The sequence below is a fragment of the Gorilla gorilla genome, chromosome 4 (assembly GCF_029281585.2).
Source record: "Gorilla gorilla gorilla isolate KB3781 chromosome 4, NHGRI_mGorGor1-v2.1_pri, whole genome shotgun sequence".
Classification (NCBI taxonomy): Eukaryota; Metazoa; Chordata; class Mammalia; order Primates; family Hominidae; genus Gorilla; species Gorilla gorilla.
The window spans coordinates 25,209,691-25,225,406 of NC_073228.2; the positions used below are offsets into that span (position 1 = coordinate 25,209,691).

At 46.0% G+C, this 15,716-nt stretch overlaps 1 protein-coding gene across 2 annotated transcripts in view; it reads right to left on the reverse strand.

Annotated features, from left to right (window-relative positions):
* PRKCA (protein kinase C alpha) overlaps positions 1-15,716 on the reverse strand; it is a 498,125-nt gene that overhangs the window by 25,635 nt on the left and 456,774 nt on the right. For both annotated transcript variants that reach the window (XM_004041114.5, XM_063706165.1), the window contains one exon: positions 9,789-9,869. In XM_004041114.5, coding sequence (XP_004041162.1) covers positions 9,789-9,869 — 81 coding nt within the window. The remainder of the gene's footprint in view (positions 1-9,788; positions 9,870-15,716) is intronic.

The following is a 15,716-nucleotide window of genomic DNA, read 5'->3' on the forward strand; positions in this document are numbered from 1 at the left end:
AGGAGGCGGAAGTTGCACTGCGCTGAGATTGCGCTGCCGCACTCTAGCCTGGGAGACAGAGCAAGACTCTGTTTCCAAAACAAAAACATGGTGTGGTTTCTGCTGAGGGCGTGGCCTGCACCCTGCAGGGGCTCAAGGCTCCTGAACTGGCTGTGTGACGCTCTCTGCAATGCAAACATTCCCTGGCAGGGAGCGGGGCAGAGGCTCTGCTTCCAGGTCACTGACTGGCACCTCACCACATGGCCCAAGAGGGCCTGTGGTCAGGGCCAGACACATACTTTCCAAGTCTCAGTGCAAAATGAAAACGGGAGTCCCTCATTTAAAAATTATTAAGAATTTCCAGATGCGACAGCGGAGCACCAAACCAAATGCACAGAGCTCTTGTGGGCTCGGGCCCTGTGCGACCGTGTAGGCTGCATGCCCCCGAAGCGGGCTAAATGGGGTGCACCTTGTTGGGCAGTGACAAAGGTGCCAGCAAGATTCAATCAGCCTCTCTGGAGGTGCTTGAATCTTAGCTGCAGGAACGCTGCAGGGGCCAAGTCACAGACAATGCAAACCAAAGGCCTAAGAGAAACGTTCTCTAAGGAACACAGGTGGAGCTTCCCCAGAAATCTGTCTTGAGTAGGGTAGTGAGAAGCTTCTTCTCATTTGAAGACGATTAGGTCAATGCAGCTGCAGCCGCCCCACCTTCAAATGTGGAAGGCCAGGAATCGTTTAGGGAACATTCTGTGCAGGGCACTGGCCTACCACACCTACTTAATTGTCTCCTGGAATGGGAACCAGCTTTGCCAGGTGAGCTGTCCCCACATATGCTCATTTCTGAAGGCGAGTGGCTGTATCAGGGATTCAATTCTATAGATGAAAGGAGGACTTTTACTGTCAAGTCTTCTCTGGGCCCCACTGAAGGCTGGATACTGACACTCCCCAAAGTATATTCCTTAGAACATTAATCCTATAGCATCTTCCTGGGTCCAAGTTTGCATCCTATACCCCTCTCTGGCAATTTGCTTTAACATTTAAATTGTAAAGGCCCTGAGAAGTCCTGCAGTGAACAAAGCTGTTTAACTCAATGTGAATTTTTAGTCTGGGGCTGGAAGGATTCTCAGAGGCCTCTTAGGCTTGCCTGGTGGAATAAATGCCTAAGCTGTAACAAAGCCACAAGACCAAACACCCGTGACAGAGCCTGTGCATTCCAGCCTTGATGTGGCCCCAAGGATTAGGGATTCTCTGTCACCACATGTCAGGGAGGGGACATGTCTCTGCTCCTCACGTTTTTCACCGCTGTGAGTCTATGTTACCCAATAAGGCAGGAGCATCGTGGGCATGAGGGGAGGAGCAGCGAAAGTGACCACAGTGGCGTTCACTTCTCAGCCTCTCTCTGCATGTCACGCGCTGTGCAGTCGGCTTGGGTGGCACTGCTCACTCCGCAAATCAGTCTCAGGACACAGGTGCTAACCCAGGCATCCTGAATTTGGAGCCTGGGGCTCTTAGCCATTATAAGCAATTCCGCCTGCCCCACTGTGAAGGGTGACATCCAGCACTGCTCCTGGTAGGGGTGAAGTCAGGCAGGGGGTACTCAGCTACAGCCCCACCCAGCATGTAAAGAGGACTCTAATGAGGGCAAGGGTGTTGGGGTAAATTTTAGAAGGCTGATTCACAGCCTGCACAATATGCAGTGATGAGTTCTGAAAATGAAGGGGGTGGGGCAGCCCTGGGGGCCTGAGATGTTTCAAGTCATCCCGTAGAGAGCGACTGGCCTCTGGGCTAGAGACCTGGCATGGTTTTCCAGCTCTAATGAATTGATGGGAATCAGGCTGGCTCCCTCCTTCCCAGCTGCTGGCCGATGCAGCTTCTGTGTTGCTTCCCCAAATTCCTGCTGGTTGAAGGTGGCATGAACCTGAAGAAGGTAAAAGGGGGCTGTTCTTGGGTGTAGGGAAGAGGAGTAGTTAAGTGCCTCCTCCCAGCTTTGGAATACCATCAAATCAAAGGCATCCTTTTTCCTAGTCTGTTTCCTCTGTTGCAAAGATAGAGACTATTGATTTTTAATTGTGATAAAATATATATAACCTCTGTTGCAAAGATAGAGACTATTTTTTCTTAATTGTCATAAAATATATATAACATAGGCTGGGTGTGGTGGCTCACACCTATAATCCCAGCACTTTGGGAGGCCGAGGTGGGCAGATCACGAGGTCAAGAGTTTGAGACCAGCCTGGCCAACATGGCGAAACCCCATCTCTACTAAAAATACAAAAATTAGCTGGGCATGGTAGAGTGCGCCTGTAGTCCCTGCTACCTGGGAGGCTGAAGCAGGAGAATCACTTGAACCCAGGAGGCAGAGGTTGCGGTGAGTCGAGATTGCACCACTGCACTCCAGCCTGGGCAACAGAGCAAGACTCTGTCACACATACACACACACACACACTATATATATATATATGTATATGTATATATCACAAAATTTACCATCTTAACTGCTTTTAAGTGCACTGTACTGTGGCATTAAGTACGTTCGTGTTTTTCCGTAACCATCACCACTGGCCATCTCCAGAACTTTTTCATCTTCCCAACTGAAACTCCACTCACAAAATAGACTCCCCATTCTTCTGTCCCCTCAGCCCCTGACAGCCACCATTCGACTTTCTGTCGCTATGATTTGACTACTCTAGGCATCTCATATAAGTGGGGTGATACGATACACGTCCCTGTGACTGGCTTACTTCAAGATGTAGACTATTGGTATCTTAACTGTGCCTTCGGGTATCAGTAAGGATAGGCTGGGTCCTGCTGTGGAAACAGACAACCGAGACCATCTCCAAAGCATAAGACAACCCGTTTCACTTCCTGCTTATGCTATCTGTACGTTGGGGGTCAGAGAGGCCTCTGCTGGTTGCACTCGGGGACCCACCGGGATGGAGCAGCTGCCATCACGGTCTTGCTGCAGCAAAGGCTGGAGCAGCAGCTCTGCCATGTCTTGTACCTGCACTTCCAGCCCCACCCTGGACACCTCCCCTCTGATCTCATTGGCTGGTGCTGGTCATATGTTGCTCCCTGACACCCCACAAATACACATGAGAAAGGAAGTACAATCCTACTGAGCCAGGAGGGAGGAAGACTAGGAGTACCTGGTGAATAGCAGTAATGACCAGTGCATTCAGAAAAGCTCCCTGAAGCCCGTGTTTTATTTTTATATTTTTTATTTTTTGAGATGGAGCCTCACTCTGTTGCCAGGCTGGAGTGCAGTGGTGCGATCATGGCTCACTGCAACCTTCTGCCTCCCAGGTTCAAGCGATTCTCCCACCTCAGCCTCCTGAGTACCTGGGATTACAGGTGTGCACCACCACGCCCAACTAATTTTTGTATTTTTAGTAGAGATGGGGTTTCACCATCTTGGCCAGGCTGGTCTACAAACTCCTGACCTCGTGATTCACCCACGTGGGCCTCCCAAAGTGCTGGGACTATAGGTGTGAACCACCATGCTCAGCCTCTTATATTATTTTCAAATTATGATGCATAATTTGGAGTTTTTTTGTTTTTCACCAACTGTTGCAAATACATTTTCTTTGTTGCCGCCAGTGTTCCCATGAGCTGAATGCCACTGAAGTGATGCGTCATCAGGACAGATCCACTGTTCCATGGCACGTTTACAATTGCTTCCAGCATGTACCCTCATCACTAACGCTACTAGAGACACCTGTGCAATCATTGTTTTCTTCTCTGAATCACATCACCATAATAACGTCCCAGGTGTGGCATCCTGTAGCCTAAAAAAATGTGAACACATTTACGGCCTTTGTTAAGTCTCTCTAGGCTCAAGTCTCCCTGGAGCATCTGACAGGTAATCACTCACTCTCAGGCCCTGGCGTTGAAGGCAAGGGAATGGTGAAAAGTTATTAATTCTATTCCTTTTCCTTTCCGGTACTGCCAGCCACTTAGCCTGGGGACCATGGGGGTAACGTGTCACTCAGGTGCTTTAGTACATGACCATTTTGGATGCCTTCTCTCGCCTCTTTCCCCCATTCCCCTGGTTTTTAATTTCTACAAATTTGGACTCAATGTTCCAGGCTAAGCTACCTGTTGAAAAGTCTTGGGTTGGTGTAAACATTTTCTGAATGGGTTCTATCCCCTCTCACCTGCTCCTTCCCACTTTAACAATATGTGATTTGTGGAAACCGACACATGAGGAGTGATGGTTCACATTTTGCAAAAAAGGATTCCTAATCACAGCTGTGAGCCACCTCACTGCACTGGTGCGATCTCAGCTAGGAAGTGGTCATGGAGGCCACGCTTATTTGCAAATCACGGAAACCTGGGCTGGGGGCTGGGCATGCTCCCCTGGACAATTCAGGCCGAAGTTAAGATGAAGTGGCGATTACTGATTCAGTAGGAGTGAAATCAAAGCATAAATTACCCAGGGAGAAAAGGGCATAAGGAGAGGGCTGGTCCCTTTATGACGATCACCGAGAACACTTGCAGGTGCAAGATGCTCATTAGAGTGCTGGGTAAACACTATTTATGCCCCAAAAGTGATCGTATTTGTCAAGCAGTCCAGGAACTGAATAAAGACTCAGGCTGTTTATTCTTAACTGCTCCCTTGGCTGCTGACAATAAATAAAGCAAATGAGAAGAAAATGGCAATAAACTATTTTTTTCCTGCTCATCTTCAGCCCTCTGCGATTAAAGAGGACAAACTTAGACCAAAACCCTGTCAACAACTTTATCATTAATCTTACTTTTCAATAACAACATCTATTCCCTTTGCTGGGTCTCTGGGATTGCTGAAGCTTGGAGGGGCTGTGGATAATACTGGGTAGAGCCTTCATTATCCTTTCTGAGCTGAGTCACAGCCTAGGAATACGTTTACATTTGCATTGAGGAGTCAGAGAGAAAGATGAAGAAGGGGGTTTGAATGAAAACACTGTGTTTGAGGCAGGTGAGGTGGAGATTTAGAGGAACAAAGGCTGTTGTTATCTGTGCCTGCCATTGCACCAGAATGTGGAATGCCTTTAAGGAGTTGTTTTTTTTTTTTTTTTGGAGACAGGTCTCACTCTCTCACCCAGGCTGGAGTGCAGTGGTGTGATGATCATGGCTCACTGCTAGCCTTGACCCCCCGGGCTCGATCAATCCTCCCACCTAAGCCTCCTAAGTAGCTGGGATGACAGGCGCTTGCCACCACACCCAGCTAATTTTTGTATCTTTTGTAGACGGGATTTTGTCATGTTGCCCTGGTCTCGAACTCCTTGACTCAAGTGATCCACCCACCTTGGCCTCCTAAGTGCCCCAAAGGGATGAGCCACTGCACCTGGTCTAAGGTGTCATCTTTAAAGAATATCACCGTTTTCTTTTTTTCTTTTATTTTTTTGAGACGGAGTCTCGCTCTGTCGCCCAGGCTGGAGTGCAGTGGCGCGATCTCGGCTCACTGCAACCTCTGCTTCCCTGGTTCACGCCATTCTCCTGCCTCAGCCTCCCGAGTAGCTGGGACTACAGGCGCCCGCCACCACGCCCAGCTAATTTTTTTTTGCATTTTTAGTAGAGACGGGGTTTCACTGTGTTAGCCAGGATGGTCTCAATCTCCTGACCTCGTGATCCGCCCGCCTCGGCCTCCCGAAGTGCTGGGATTACAGGTGTGAGCCACCGGGCCCAGCCATCACCATTTTTAATAGAGATGATGGAGACCTGAAGGTATGCATGTAAGGCAGGCTAAGTGGCTCTGAGAAGCAGTGTGGGAAATATTGGAAACAGGCCAGAAAGTTTGCAGAGCTATTGAGAGCTGGAGCCTGGTGCTCTCCAGGGGGCGTGAGCTTAGTAGGAAAACCTTTAAATAAAGCCTGTAAATCACCTCAAGGCCAATTTGCAAATGAGGTCTGAGGCCAGCGTGGCAGAGCTTCAAAATGCACCCCCCAAAGGGGACTTCTTTGCCAGAAGAAAGCATTCCCTGAGCTCTCCCCTAGGGAATGAGATCCCAGGAAGGCTTGGAGAGGAGAGAAGCCAGGCTGCGGGAGGAAGGAGGACTTTCCTGCCGGCCTGGGTTCTGAAATTCTTGTCTCCTGCTGGCCAAGAGTCTACTCACGTGACCTCTTGTAAAGCGCCCTTGGAAACAGATCCTGGCTTCATTTCCGCCCGGCCCCTTTTGCATGTTAGCATATGCAAATGTGACTCTTAATGAAAGCAGGGTTTGTTTTCCAGACTCAAGAGCTGAACATTCGAGTGGGATCAAGAGGGGGACTTGGCTTTTTGTGACTTCATGAAAAGCAGGACTCCTAGGGGGCCTGTAATTCAGAGCTGAATTTTACTGTAAAAATTTTAAAGAGGGGGAAATTAACTTGAGGAGCAGACAACTCCTGTTTCTCCAGCCACTGACTCACTGACGGTGACTGTGTACAAACTGCCTTTCTGTATTTACACCCGGACGCATTTGGCCTAAGAGGAATGCTTTGATTTGGGGTGGGGGGAGGGGAACTAAATAAATAATAAACCACTCCTTTGATGTCAGTCAAGCCTTAACACCATTGAGAAATAATGATCAAATGCAGGCTAAAGCTTTATGTCTTTCAATGTCTACAAGACCATTTCAGTATTTAGGAAATATAATGAAAGACACATAAAGGAGAGATCATCCACAGCCTCCCATCCTAGAGGCAAAGCCCCTGATCTGGAGATGACCTTCATGGTCGCAGTGTTACAACAGGTGGCTGTTCGGACATGGGCGGGGCAGGAGAGGGCTCCCCCTACCCACCAGGAATGTCAGGCGACCATCAGGTGGTTAACTCTCTCTCTGCAAAATAATAATTGGTCGCAGCCAGCACTAAGGAAAGGCAGTCTCCCAATAAAGGGAAACACCTGAAACTGGTGAGCAGCAGCTTCCCAATAAGATTTCAGGAGTTGGGCGAGTGGGCTCAAGCACGCGCATGAAAAGGCAACATGGCGGAGTTTAACTGGTACACCACCTTCTAGGACATCTGACTGGTAAGGGAAGAATGCCTCAGCTGAGCACACATGTAACTCCAGTAAACACACTGCACGTGCCGCCCCTCCCAAGCACTAGCAGGCCACTGCGCGCGCGGACAGCCCATCCCAAGGGAAGAATCAGGGGAGAAGAGATGTAAGACCCTGGAAGAACACCAATGCATAAAACCCCAAGTCAAAAGTCAAAGAGTGCATTTGATCTCTCAAGTCGCCGGCTTGGCCCTCTTCCAAGTGTACTTTACTTCCTTTTGTTCCTGCTTGAAAGCTTTTCCATGAACTTTCATTCCTCTCTAAAACTTGTCTTAGGCCGGGTGCAGTGGCTCATGCCTGTAATCCCAGCACTTTGGGAGGCTGAGGCGGGTGGATCACGAGGTCAGGAGCTCAGGACCAGCCTGGCCAAGGTGGTGAAACCCCGTCTCTACTAAAAATAAAAAATTAGCCAAGCGTGTTGGCAGGTGCCTGTAATCCCAGCTACTAAGGAGGCTGAGGCAGAAAATTGCTTGAACCTGGGAGGCGGAGGTTGCAGTGAGCTGAGATCACGCCACCGACTCCAGCCTGGGCAACAGAGCAAAACTCTGTCTCAAAAACAAAACAAAACAAAACAAAACAGAAACAGCTTGTCTTAGGCTCTCACTCTATCTGATGCCCCACAGTCAAATTCTTTCTTCCGAGGAGGCAAGAACTGAGGTTGCTGCAGCCTCATGGGGATGCACCACTGCTAACAACAGGACCCAGAGCCTCTTCCTCTCTGGCCTCAGGCCTCCTACTCCCTCCCTCTCTAGCTCAATTCTGCTCTAGCCCTGCTGGGAGCTTCCATTTCTTAAACGTGGCTGCACACTCCCTGGCCTTAGGGCCTTCGCGCGGTGGCTCCCGCTGCCTGGAATGCTCTTTCAACAGATATGCACACAGACAACCCCATACTTCCTTTAGGTCTTAACCTTATCCTCTCTGGCCAATTTCAACCTCCCCCAACACTATCTTCTTTCCTGCTTTATACTTTTCTTCCTAGCTTATCTCTGCTGTGTTATACATTTGCCTTATCTAACCTGTCTGCTGTCTCTCCTCCTCTAAGCTGTAAGCTTCACGAAGGTAAGGATTCTCGTCTGTTTTGTTCATCCTTATGGCCATGCGCATTGTAAGCATTCAATGAATAAATACGTGGTGAGTGAATGAATAAATGAGTCAATGGACGTAACGTGGGAAGGGAAGACTTTTTCCCCAGAAACAAAGATGTCTTTGGGGGTGGCTTGTCGCACAGCATGGCCATCTCTTTCCATTGTCTCTGACTAAGGCTTCTGGCTATGGAGAGTCACAGGTCTTGGCACTAGCACGTGAGTGCTGGGAATTATAAAAAGCTGCCCACGGCAGAATCCTGTTTAGTATAAGGCAGAGATCTGCTGGGTGATTACCAAGCCTGCTTCCCCTGCTGAGCTCTCAGATATGCTATACTTCCTGCCTCTTTGTGTCCCACTGGGGCCAAGTGGCCAGTGGAACCTAGGCGGAAGTGATACATGCCATTTCTAGGCCGGCCCCTAAGAAATCCTATGTGACTGATCTGTGCTCGGCTGAAAGGAGGAGGAATTAGCGGAGAAATCTGAGACCCTAAAAGGTAGTAGGGCTGACGGACAGGAGAAACCTGTGTCCTTGAATGACCCTGTGGGTCAGTGCCCCACCCCCACATGGGACTTTGCCACAGAAGTGTCCTACGTGGGGGTGGGCACTGACCCACAGGGTCATTCAAGGACTCAGGTTTCTCGCATCCATCAGCACCACCATCTTGTAGGGTCTCAGATTTCTCCACTAATTCCTCCTAATTTCAGCCTAGAGCATGAGGACAGTCATAAAGGATGTCTTAGGGACCAGGCCTAGAAGTGGCAGATAGTACGACTCACCCTGATGACACAGATATTAAGGCCATTATATTAGAAAGTACCATGTTAGGCAATAAGGCACATGGTTATCTGGTACATGTCACATCATAAGAGAAAGCTAATTTACCTTCCTTAACTGGATGTTCAGCCTCACTGGACTTCAGTGAAAATTACAATGAATTGCCAAGGGTGAGATAGAAGGAGATGCGGAGAAACTATTAAAACACTTCTTCAAGGTAACTGTCTTCTTCCTTAAATAATAATACTAATTACACACATGGGCAGCAGCTGGGGCAATCTTTGCAGACAAACTTGCAGGGAACCATATAACCCAACCCCAGTTTTAAGATACTGAAAACTTAGAGGCCACTGCTGTCATCAACGTGCACATTTCTTTTTTGAGACCGTCTCACTCTGTTGCCCAGGCTGCAGTGCAGTGGCACGATCTTGGCTCACTGCAGCCTCCGCCTCTCAGGCTTAAGCAATTCTCATGCCTCAGCAGCTCAAGTAGCTGAGTTTACAGATGTGCACCACCACGCCTGGCTAATTTTTGTATTTTTAGTAGAGATGGGGTTTCGCCATGTTGGCCAGGGTGGTCTCGAACTCCTGACCTCAGGCGATCCACCTGCCTTGGCTTCTGAAAGTGCCGGGATTATAGCCATGAGCCACCGCGCCTGGGCAACATGTACATTTCATAACGTGAAACTGACACTGTCTACACTCCAGGTTGTAGCTTTCAATTTGGAGTTTCTATGACCAGAGATAATTTCTGTGCATACTGAACGTGATCCACTTTGAAGGGGGCGTTTCTCCCTCTTTCGCCTGGGTCAGGGAAGTCACGCCAACACCAGCCGCACTAAAACGTCAGGTCTTGCTCTCGAGGCCCAACCAGAGCTGAAGTATTCACATAACACAGCAATAAACAAACATGAAAATGTAGCAAAACATTACCTGCCCAGCAAGCATTTCATACAACAGGACGCCATAGGCCCACCAGTCCACAGATTTTCCATACGGCTGATAAGCGATTATCTGTGTGAAAACAAACACATCAATTACATTAGTGGTAAGTCCAATAGCCCCTGTCAGAACAGGTAAGTCAAGCAGGTAGGCATTTATACACTCAGTTCATGCAGATGAGGTGCTAAGATCTGTCTTTGATGTTACACCAAGGGAAGAGGACCCTTCAAATCAGACACACGGAGAACTATCACTCCGTGATTCAATGCCCACGGCTGGTTTGGGGAATCTTGTTCTGAATCCACCTGGAGATGCCACAGCACTGTCTGAAGGTAGTTTTAATTATCCTCACTGGCAGAAAGTATGTGGACACTGAGGTGGATTTAATTTTGAGAAAAAGCCAGAGGCCGGGTGCAGTAGTTCACAACTCTAATCCCAGCACTTAAGGAGGCTGAGGCAGGAAGATAGCTTGAGTCTAGGAGTTTGAAACCAGCTTGGGCAACATAGTAAGATCCTGTCTCTATTTAAAAAAATTTTTTTAATTTAAAAAAAAAAAAAGGAAAAGCCAGAGTTCATTCAGAGTTTGAGTCTGACATATAAGATGATCAAACTATGTAACAGGGCTTTACTAAGAGTATAATAGTAAGGATGATGATAAGGAAACATTATAGTTTTCTTGTGTTGCACAGAGAAGTGCAATGATATACATTCAGTCTGTTGAAAAACAGAAGTTTTAAAACACTTTTTTAAAAGACATAAAATGTAGTAAGCAAATATAATATCTAGAGCCAACTGCAACAAAGAAAATTTGAAACAACTGGGAAAATTAAGATACAATCTGGATGTCAGATGATACTGAGGACTTACCATTCATTTTGTTAGGTGGCATAATGGTATGTTGACTAGTTAGAAAACATGTTTTTTGGCTGGGTGTGGTGGTGTGAGTCTGGAGTCCCAGCTACTTGGGAGGCTGAGGCAGGAGGATCACTTGAGCCCAGGAGTTTGAGGCTAGCCTGGGCAACGTAGCAAGACTCTGTCTCTTAAAAAGTAATAATACTATTAAAACATTTTTAAAGTGTGCTTATCAGTTAGAAATGAGTATATTTATGGGTGAAATAGGTAAGAGATAAAGTATTTATGGGTGAACTGACATGATATCTTAAATTAAAAAAAAACACTTCAATAAATGAGGTGGGAGAAAAATAAATGAAATGAGTTGGCAAATGCTGGCAGCTGTTGAAATTGGTGATGGGTCCACAGGGAGCTCATTCTACACTTCCTTCTACCTTTGTGGCTATCAGAAGTACTAGAATAATTCTATAACCTCCCTTCGTGGAAGGGAGTACCATGGATTTGAATTTCTAAGTATGGCAGGGCTTATTAAAACACTGGCTTCATTACCTCTCGGGTACGCTGTGTACCTGCTGCACACAATTCCCAGACCCATGGATCACATGCCAGGATTCAAGGTCAAGACACACTAACAGGTACTCAGCATAACCATTCTGCCATTTCGCTTACAACTTTTACTTTGAAATGTTCTGGGATTTTTTTTTTTTTTTTAATGACCCAGAATGTCTAATTAAATGTCCTTGGACATAAAACTTTCTGCATGTCTGCCCACTTTCATTTCTTTAATGTATTACTAATATTTCTGCATGTAGGATGAGAAACACAAGCACCAACAGTTTAAGTGTGGGCAGCAACAAGGGTAAACAAGATTAGATCTGGCACCTTTGTAGCTCATTTCCTTGACAAGAAAATGATATAAACATAGGAACCTACAAGGAGTCTCTAATTTCTTTTACAACCTTTGTTCTGCACACTCTTTTCTGAAAACTTGGAAAATACACACATAAGAAACCCCAAGAAATGAGTCTCCAGTCTATTACCCAGAGATGATACATCTCATTCCAGTTCCCAGACAAAATTTTGCATCAAAGGAGTTGCATATTTTTATAACCTTTGATACAACGGTAAATTGCTCTCCCAAAAGGACTGGACTGAATTTATCTCCCTGATACCAATGTCATTATATTTTCCATTACCAGGTAAAACCATTCTGTTAAAAATAATCTTTTTGTGCTTTTTAAAAAAATTCCAGAAGCCATGCATGCTCATTAAAGAACAAATAGAAAGAAAATGAAAAGCTAAAGAAATAAGGAGGCGGCGGGCGCGGTGGCTCATGCCTGTAATCCCAGCACTTTGGGAGGCCAAGGCGGGCGGATCATGAGGGTCAAGAGATGGAGACCATCCTGGACAACATGGTAAAACCCCGTCTCTACTATAAATACAAAAATTAGCTGGGCATGGTGATGCCTGCCTGTAGTCCCAGCTACTTGGGAGGCTGAGGTAGGAGAATCGCTTGAACCCGGGAGGCGGAGGTTGCAATGAGCCAAGATTGCACACCACTGCACTCCAGCCTGGGCAAGAGAGCGAGACTCCGTCTCAAAAAAAAAAAAAAAAAAAAAAGAAATAAGGAAGTAAAATTGTTTATGATCACTATCCAGAAATATTAATGTTATTTCCATATAAAACCTTTCCATATTTTTTCTAGGTGTGATATGTGTGTACATATGCATTAAAAACTGAATTATGTGAGCCTGCTATTCTGTGGTCAGTTTGTTTATTTAATAATATATCATGAGTATCTTGGCAAGACCTTTGACTATTTCTGCAAAATAAATTCCTGTCAATAGAATTGGTGGGTCAAAATAAATGCTTCTAACTCAAAAGTAAAACTTTTTAAGACACATTGCTGGCCAGGGGCAGTGGCTCACGCCTGTAATTCCAGCACTTTGGGAAGCCGAGGTGGGTGGATTACTTGAGGTCAGGAGTTTGAGGCCAGCCTGGCCAACATGGTGAAACCCTGTTTCTACTAAAAATACAAAAAAGTTAGCCAGGTGTGGTGGTGCATGCCTGTAATCCCAGCTACTCGGGAGGCTGAGGCAGGAGAGTTGCTTCAACCCATGAGGCAGAGTATAGTGAGCCAAGATCGCCCCCACTGCACTCCAGCCTAGGCGACAGAGTGAGATGCTGTCTCAAAAAAAAAAAAAAAAAGACACATTGCCAGGTTACTCAAAACAGTAGCACGCTCACTCCCACCAGTAAACAAGTGCCCGTTTTCCAAATTCTCAAACTTCTGGCCTTAAGATTATCACAGTTATCTTCCCAGACACGTGCATCTTCATCTAAGCCAGCCCAGCCTTTGGCAAGGAACTCCTCAAACTCATCGTCTTCACCAAGAGACCCAGGTCTACTGGCTGCTTTTTCTCTGACATTGCAACCCTCCACATCCACTACTTCCCAGATCAGCAGAAAAGTTGGAACCCTCACTCTTCCTCAACACAGCTGCCCCCATTGCTACCGCTGCCGTGGCAGACGCTACCATAGGGCTAGAAACATTTAGACACGTACTTCTACCTGGATCAGAAAGAAGGTGCTATATTGATTTTAGGACTACCTTTAAGTCTTTAAAGGGGGCCAGTCAGGGGGTATTACTGATCTTGGCTGGGTGCTTACACATCTGGGAGTCAGCTAAATGCTGGCTGATCTAGGCTGGTGCCATTGTAATCACTGGGCAATTCTGTTTCCGTTTGTTTTTTTGAAGTTAGAACAGAAAACACAGCACTGCTATACCATATAAAGACAGATTGACTATATAATTTCCCAATTGCCTAGATTAAAAAATTGTGAAAAACTTAAAATTAGCAAGTGTCTGAACAAATGTTTACATGGAATCTTTCCTACTCCAGCATTCTACTTTTAAACATCCTATCATATTACCTCCTATGGGAGACACTGCCATAGTATATTTAATAACTTTGTTTAATGAATAATGAATAAATAGATAAGTGACTGGATGCATGAATGAACAAATGAACTTACACATACTTGGATCTGTTTCTTGTCTTTCCATCTGTTTCTCTAGTGGCATTCTCTATTTCCTGCATCTGAACGGCAGAAGCTGTGCCAACTAGAAATGTATAAATCTGAGAGGAAATATAAAGTATTCCCAAGAATGGAAGCATTCCACCCATGGGAAACTCTGCTTATCCAGAAAAACCAGGGGGATAATTAAATGAGTGAATGTAAATGGATTTTGTTTGAAAACTGTAGGGTGGTAGGCAAACATCAAGCACTGCTATAATTTTGATCAAATGATAAGTCTCTTCCATTTATCTTAGTGGGAAATCTTCAATTAGTCAAACTGGAAAATATCATTTTAAAAGACTTGAATCAAAGGATTAACGAGCCCAACGATTTTCTTTGAAAAGGATCACAAGACCCAATGTCTTGGCTTAGGGCTGTTCTCTAAAATAATAGTCTAAGAAAATGTGACAAGGTTCCACAAACATAATTATTGTCTCACACACCTTGCTCCTATCAACACAGTCTTTGTAGAGCTGCAAATTGTAAAATTAAAGAAAAACACACTCTGTGATGCTAGGTGGGAAATGTGGCTTTCCCCAACGAAATCTGCAAGGGAGAAAAGCTTGTGCAGCAGGCCACACTGTTCTCAAGATGGTCCTGGAGGACTAGAACGCTAAAGGATAAATGCATAGGAAAAAATCAACATATTTGTAACTCAGCAGCTAGCTACTGACGTACTTCTCTATCAGTTCAATCCAAAGCAAAGTATTAAACACAGGAAAATTAAGATCTGATTCATACTGGCTATTTGGAAATGCCTTTTTTTTTTTTTTGAGACAGTGTCTTGCTCTGCTGCCCAGGCTGGAAGGCAGTGGCATAATCATAGCTCAATGCAGCCTCAACTCCTGGGCTCAAGCAATCCTCCCACCCAGCCTCCTAAGTAGCTGGGACCACAGGCATGCACCACCACCCAGATAATTTTTTAACAATTTTTTTAGAGAGACAGGATTTTGCTTTGTTGCATAGGTGTGTTGGGATTACAGGTATCAGCCACCATGCCCAGCCTGGAAATGCCTATTTTAACTGAAATGAGTTGTCCCTTCCACAGCCCCTCAGTCTAAAAGATCGAGAGCTGATTTATACACTGGATTCTCATTTCAAACTAACAAAAACAAAGCCATTTCCTTGAGAATAGAGGCAGTATCAAGTCTGCTTATCCATTCTCCACTTAGCACATGCTTAGTACACTTAACCTACACCCTTAAGCAAAGGAAAAAAATCCATTAAACCTGCTCGGCTAACTCCTGAAAGCCACTACTTACCTCCCAATATGGTTTGTGTCCATAAACCATATCGTGTCCCCACCCAAATCTCATCTCAAATTGCAATCCCCACCTGTCGGGGGAAGGGCCTGGAGGGAGGTGATTGGCTCATGGGGGCGGATTTCTCCTTGCTGTTCTCCATGATAGTGAGTGAATTCTCACAAGATCTGATGGTTTAAAAGTGTTTGGCGCTTCCCGCCTTGTTCTCTCTCTCTCTCTCCCCTGCTCCGCCATGGTAAGACATGCTTACTTCCCCTCTGCCTTCCGCCATGATTGTAAGTTTCCTGAGACCTCCTAGTCATGCTTCTTGTTAAGCTTCTTTACTTCAGAAATTACCCAGTATCAGGTAGTTCTTTATAGCAGTGTGAAAATGGACTAATTGCAGTGGGGGGATAATTTCACTTCAATTCCAGTGGTGTAAAACCTACGTTAATGGTAAAGATAAACCTACCCCAGAAAGCAAACTTAAAAATGAATAGGGGAAAGGCACAGTGGCTCATGCCTGTAATCCCAGTACCTCGGGAGGCCGAGGCAAGAGGATCACTTGAGTCCAGGAACTGGAGACCAGCTTGGGCAACACAGCAAGACCCTAATCTCTACCCCCCCCAAAAAAAGAAAAAAAATGGCTGGGCATGGTGGCTCACGCTTGTAATCCCAGCACTTTGGGAGGCCGAGGCAGGCGGATCACTTGAGGTCAGGAGTTTGGGACCGGAGTGGCCAACAT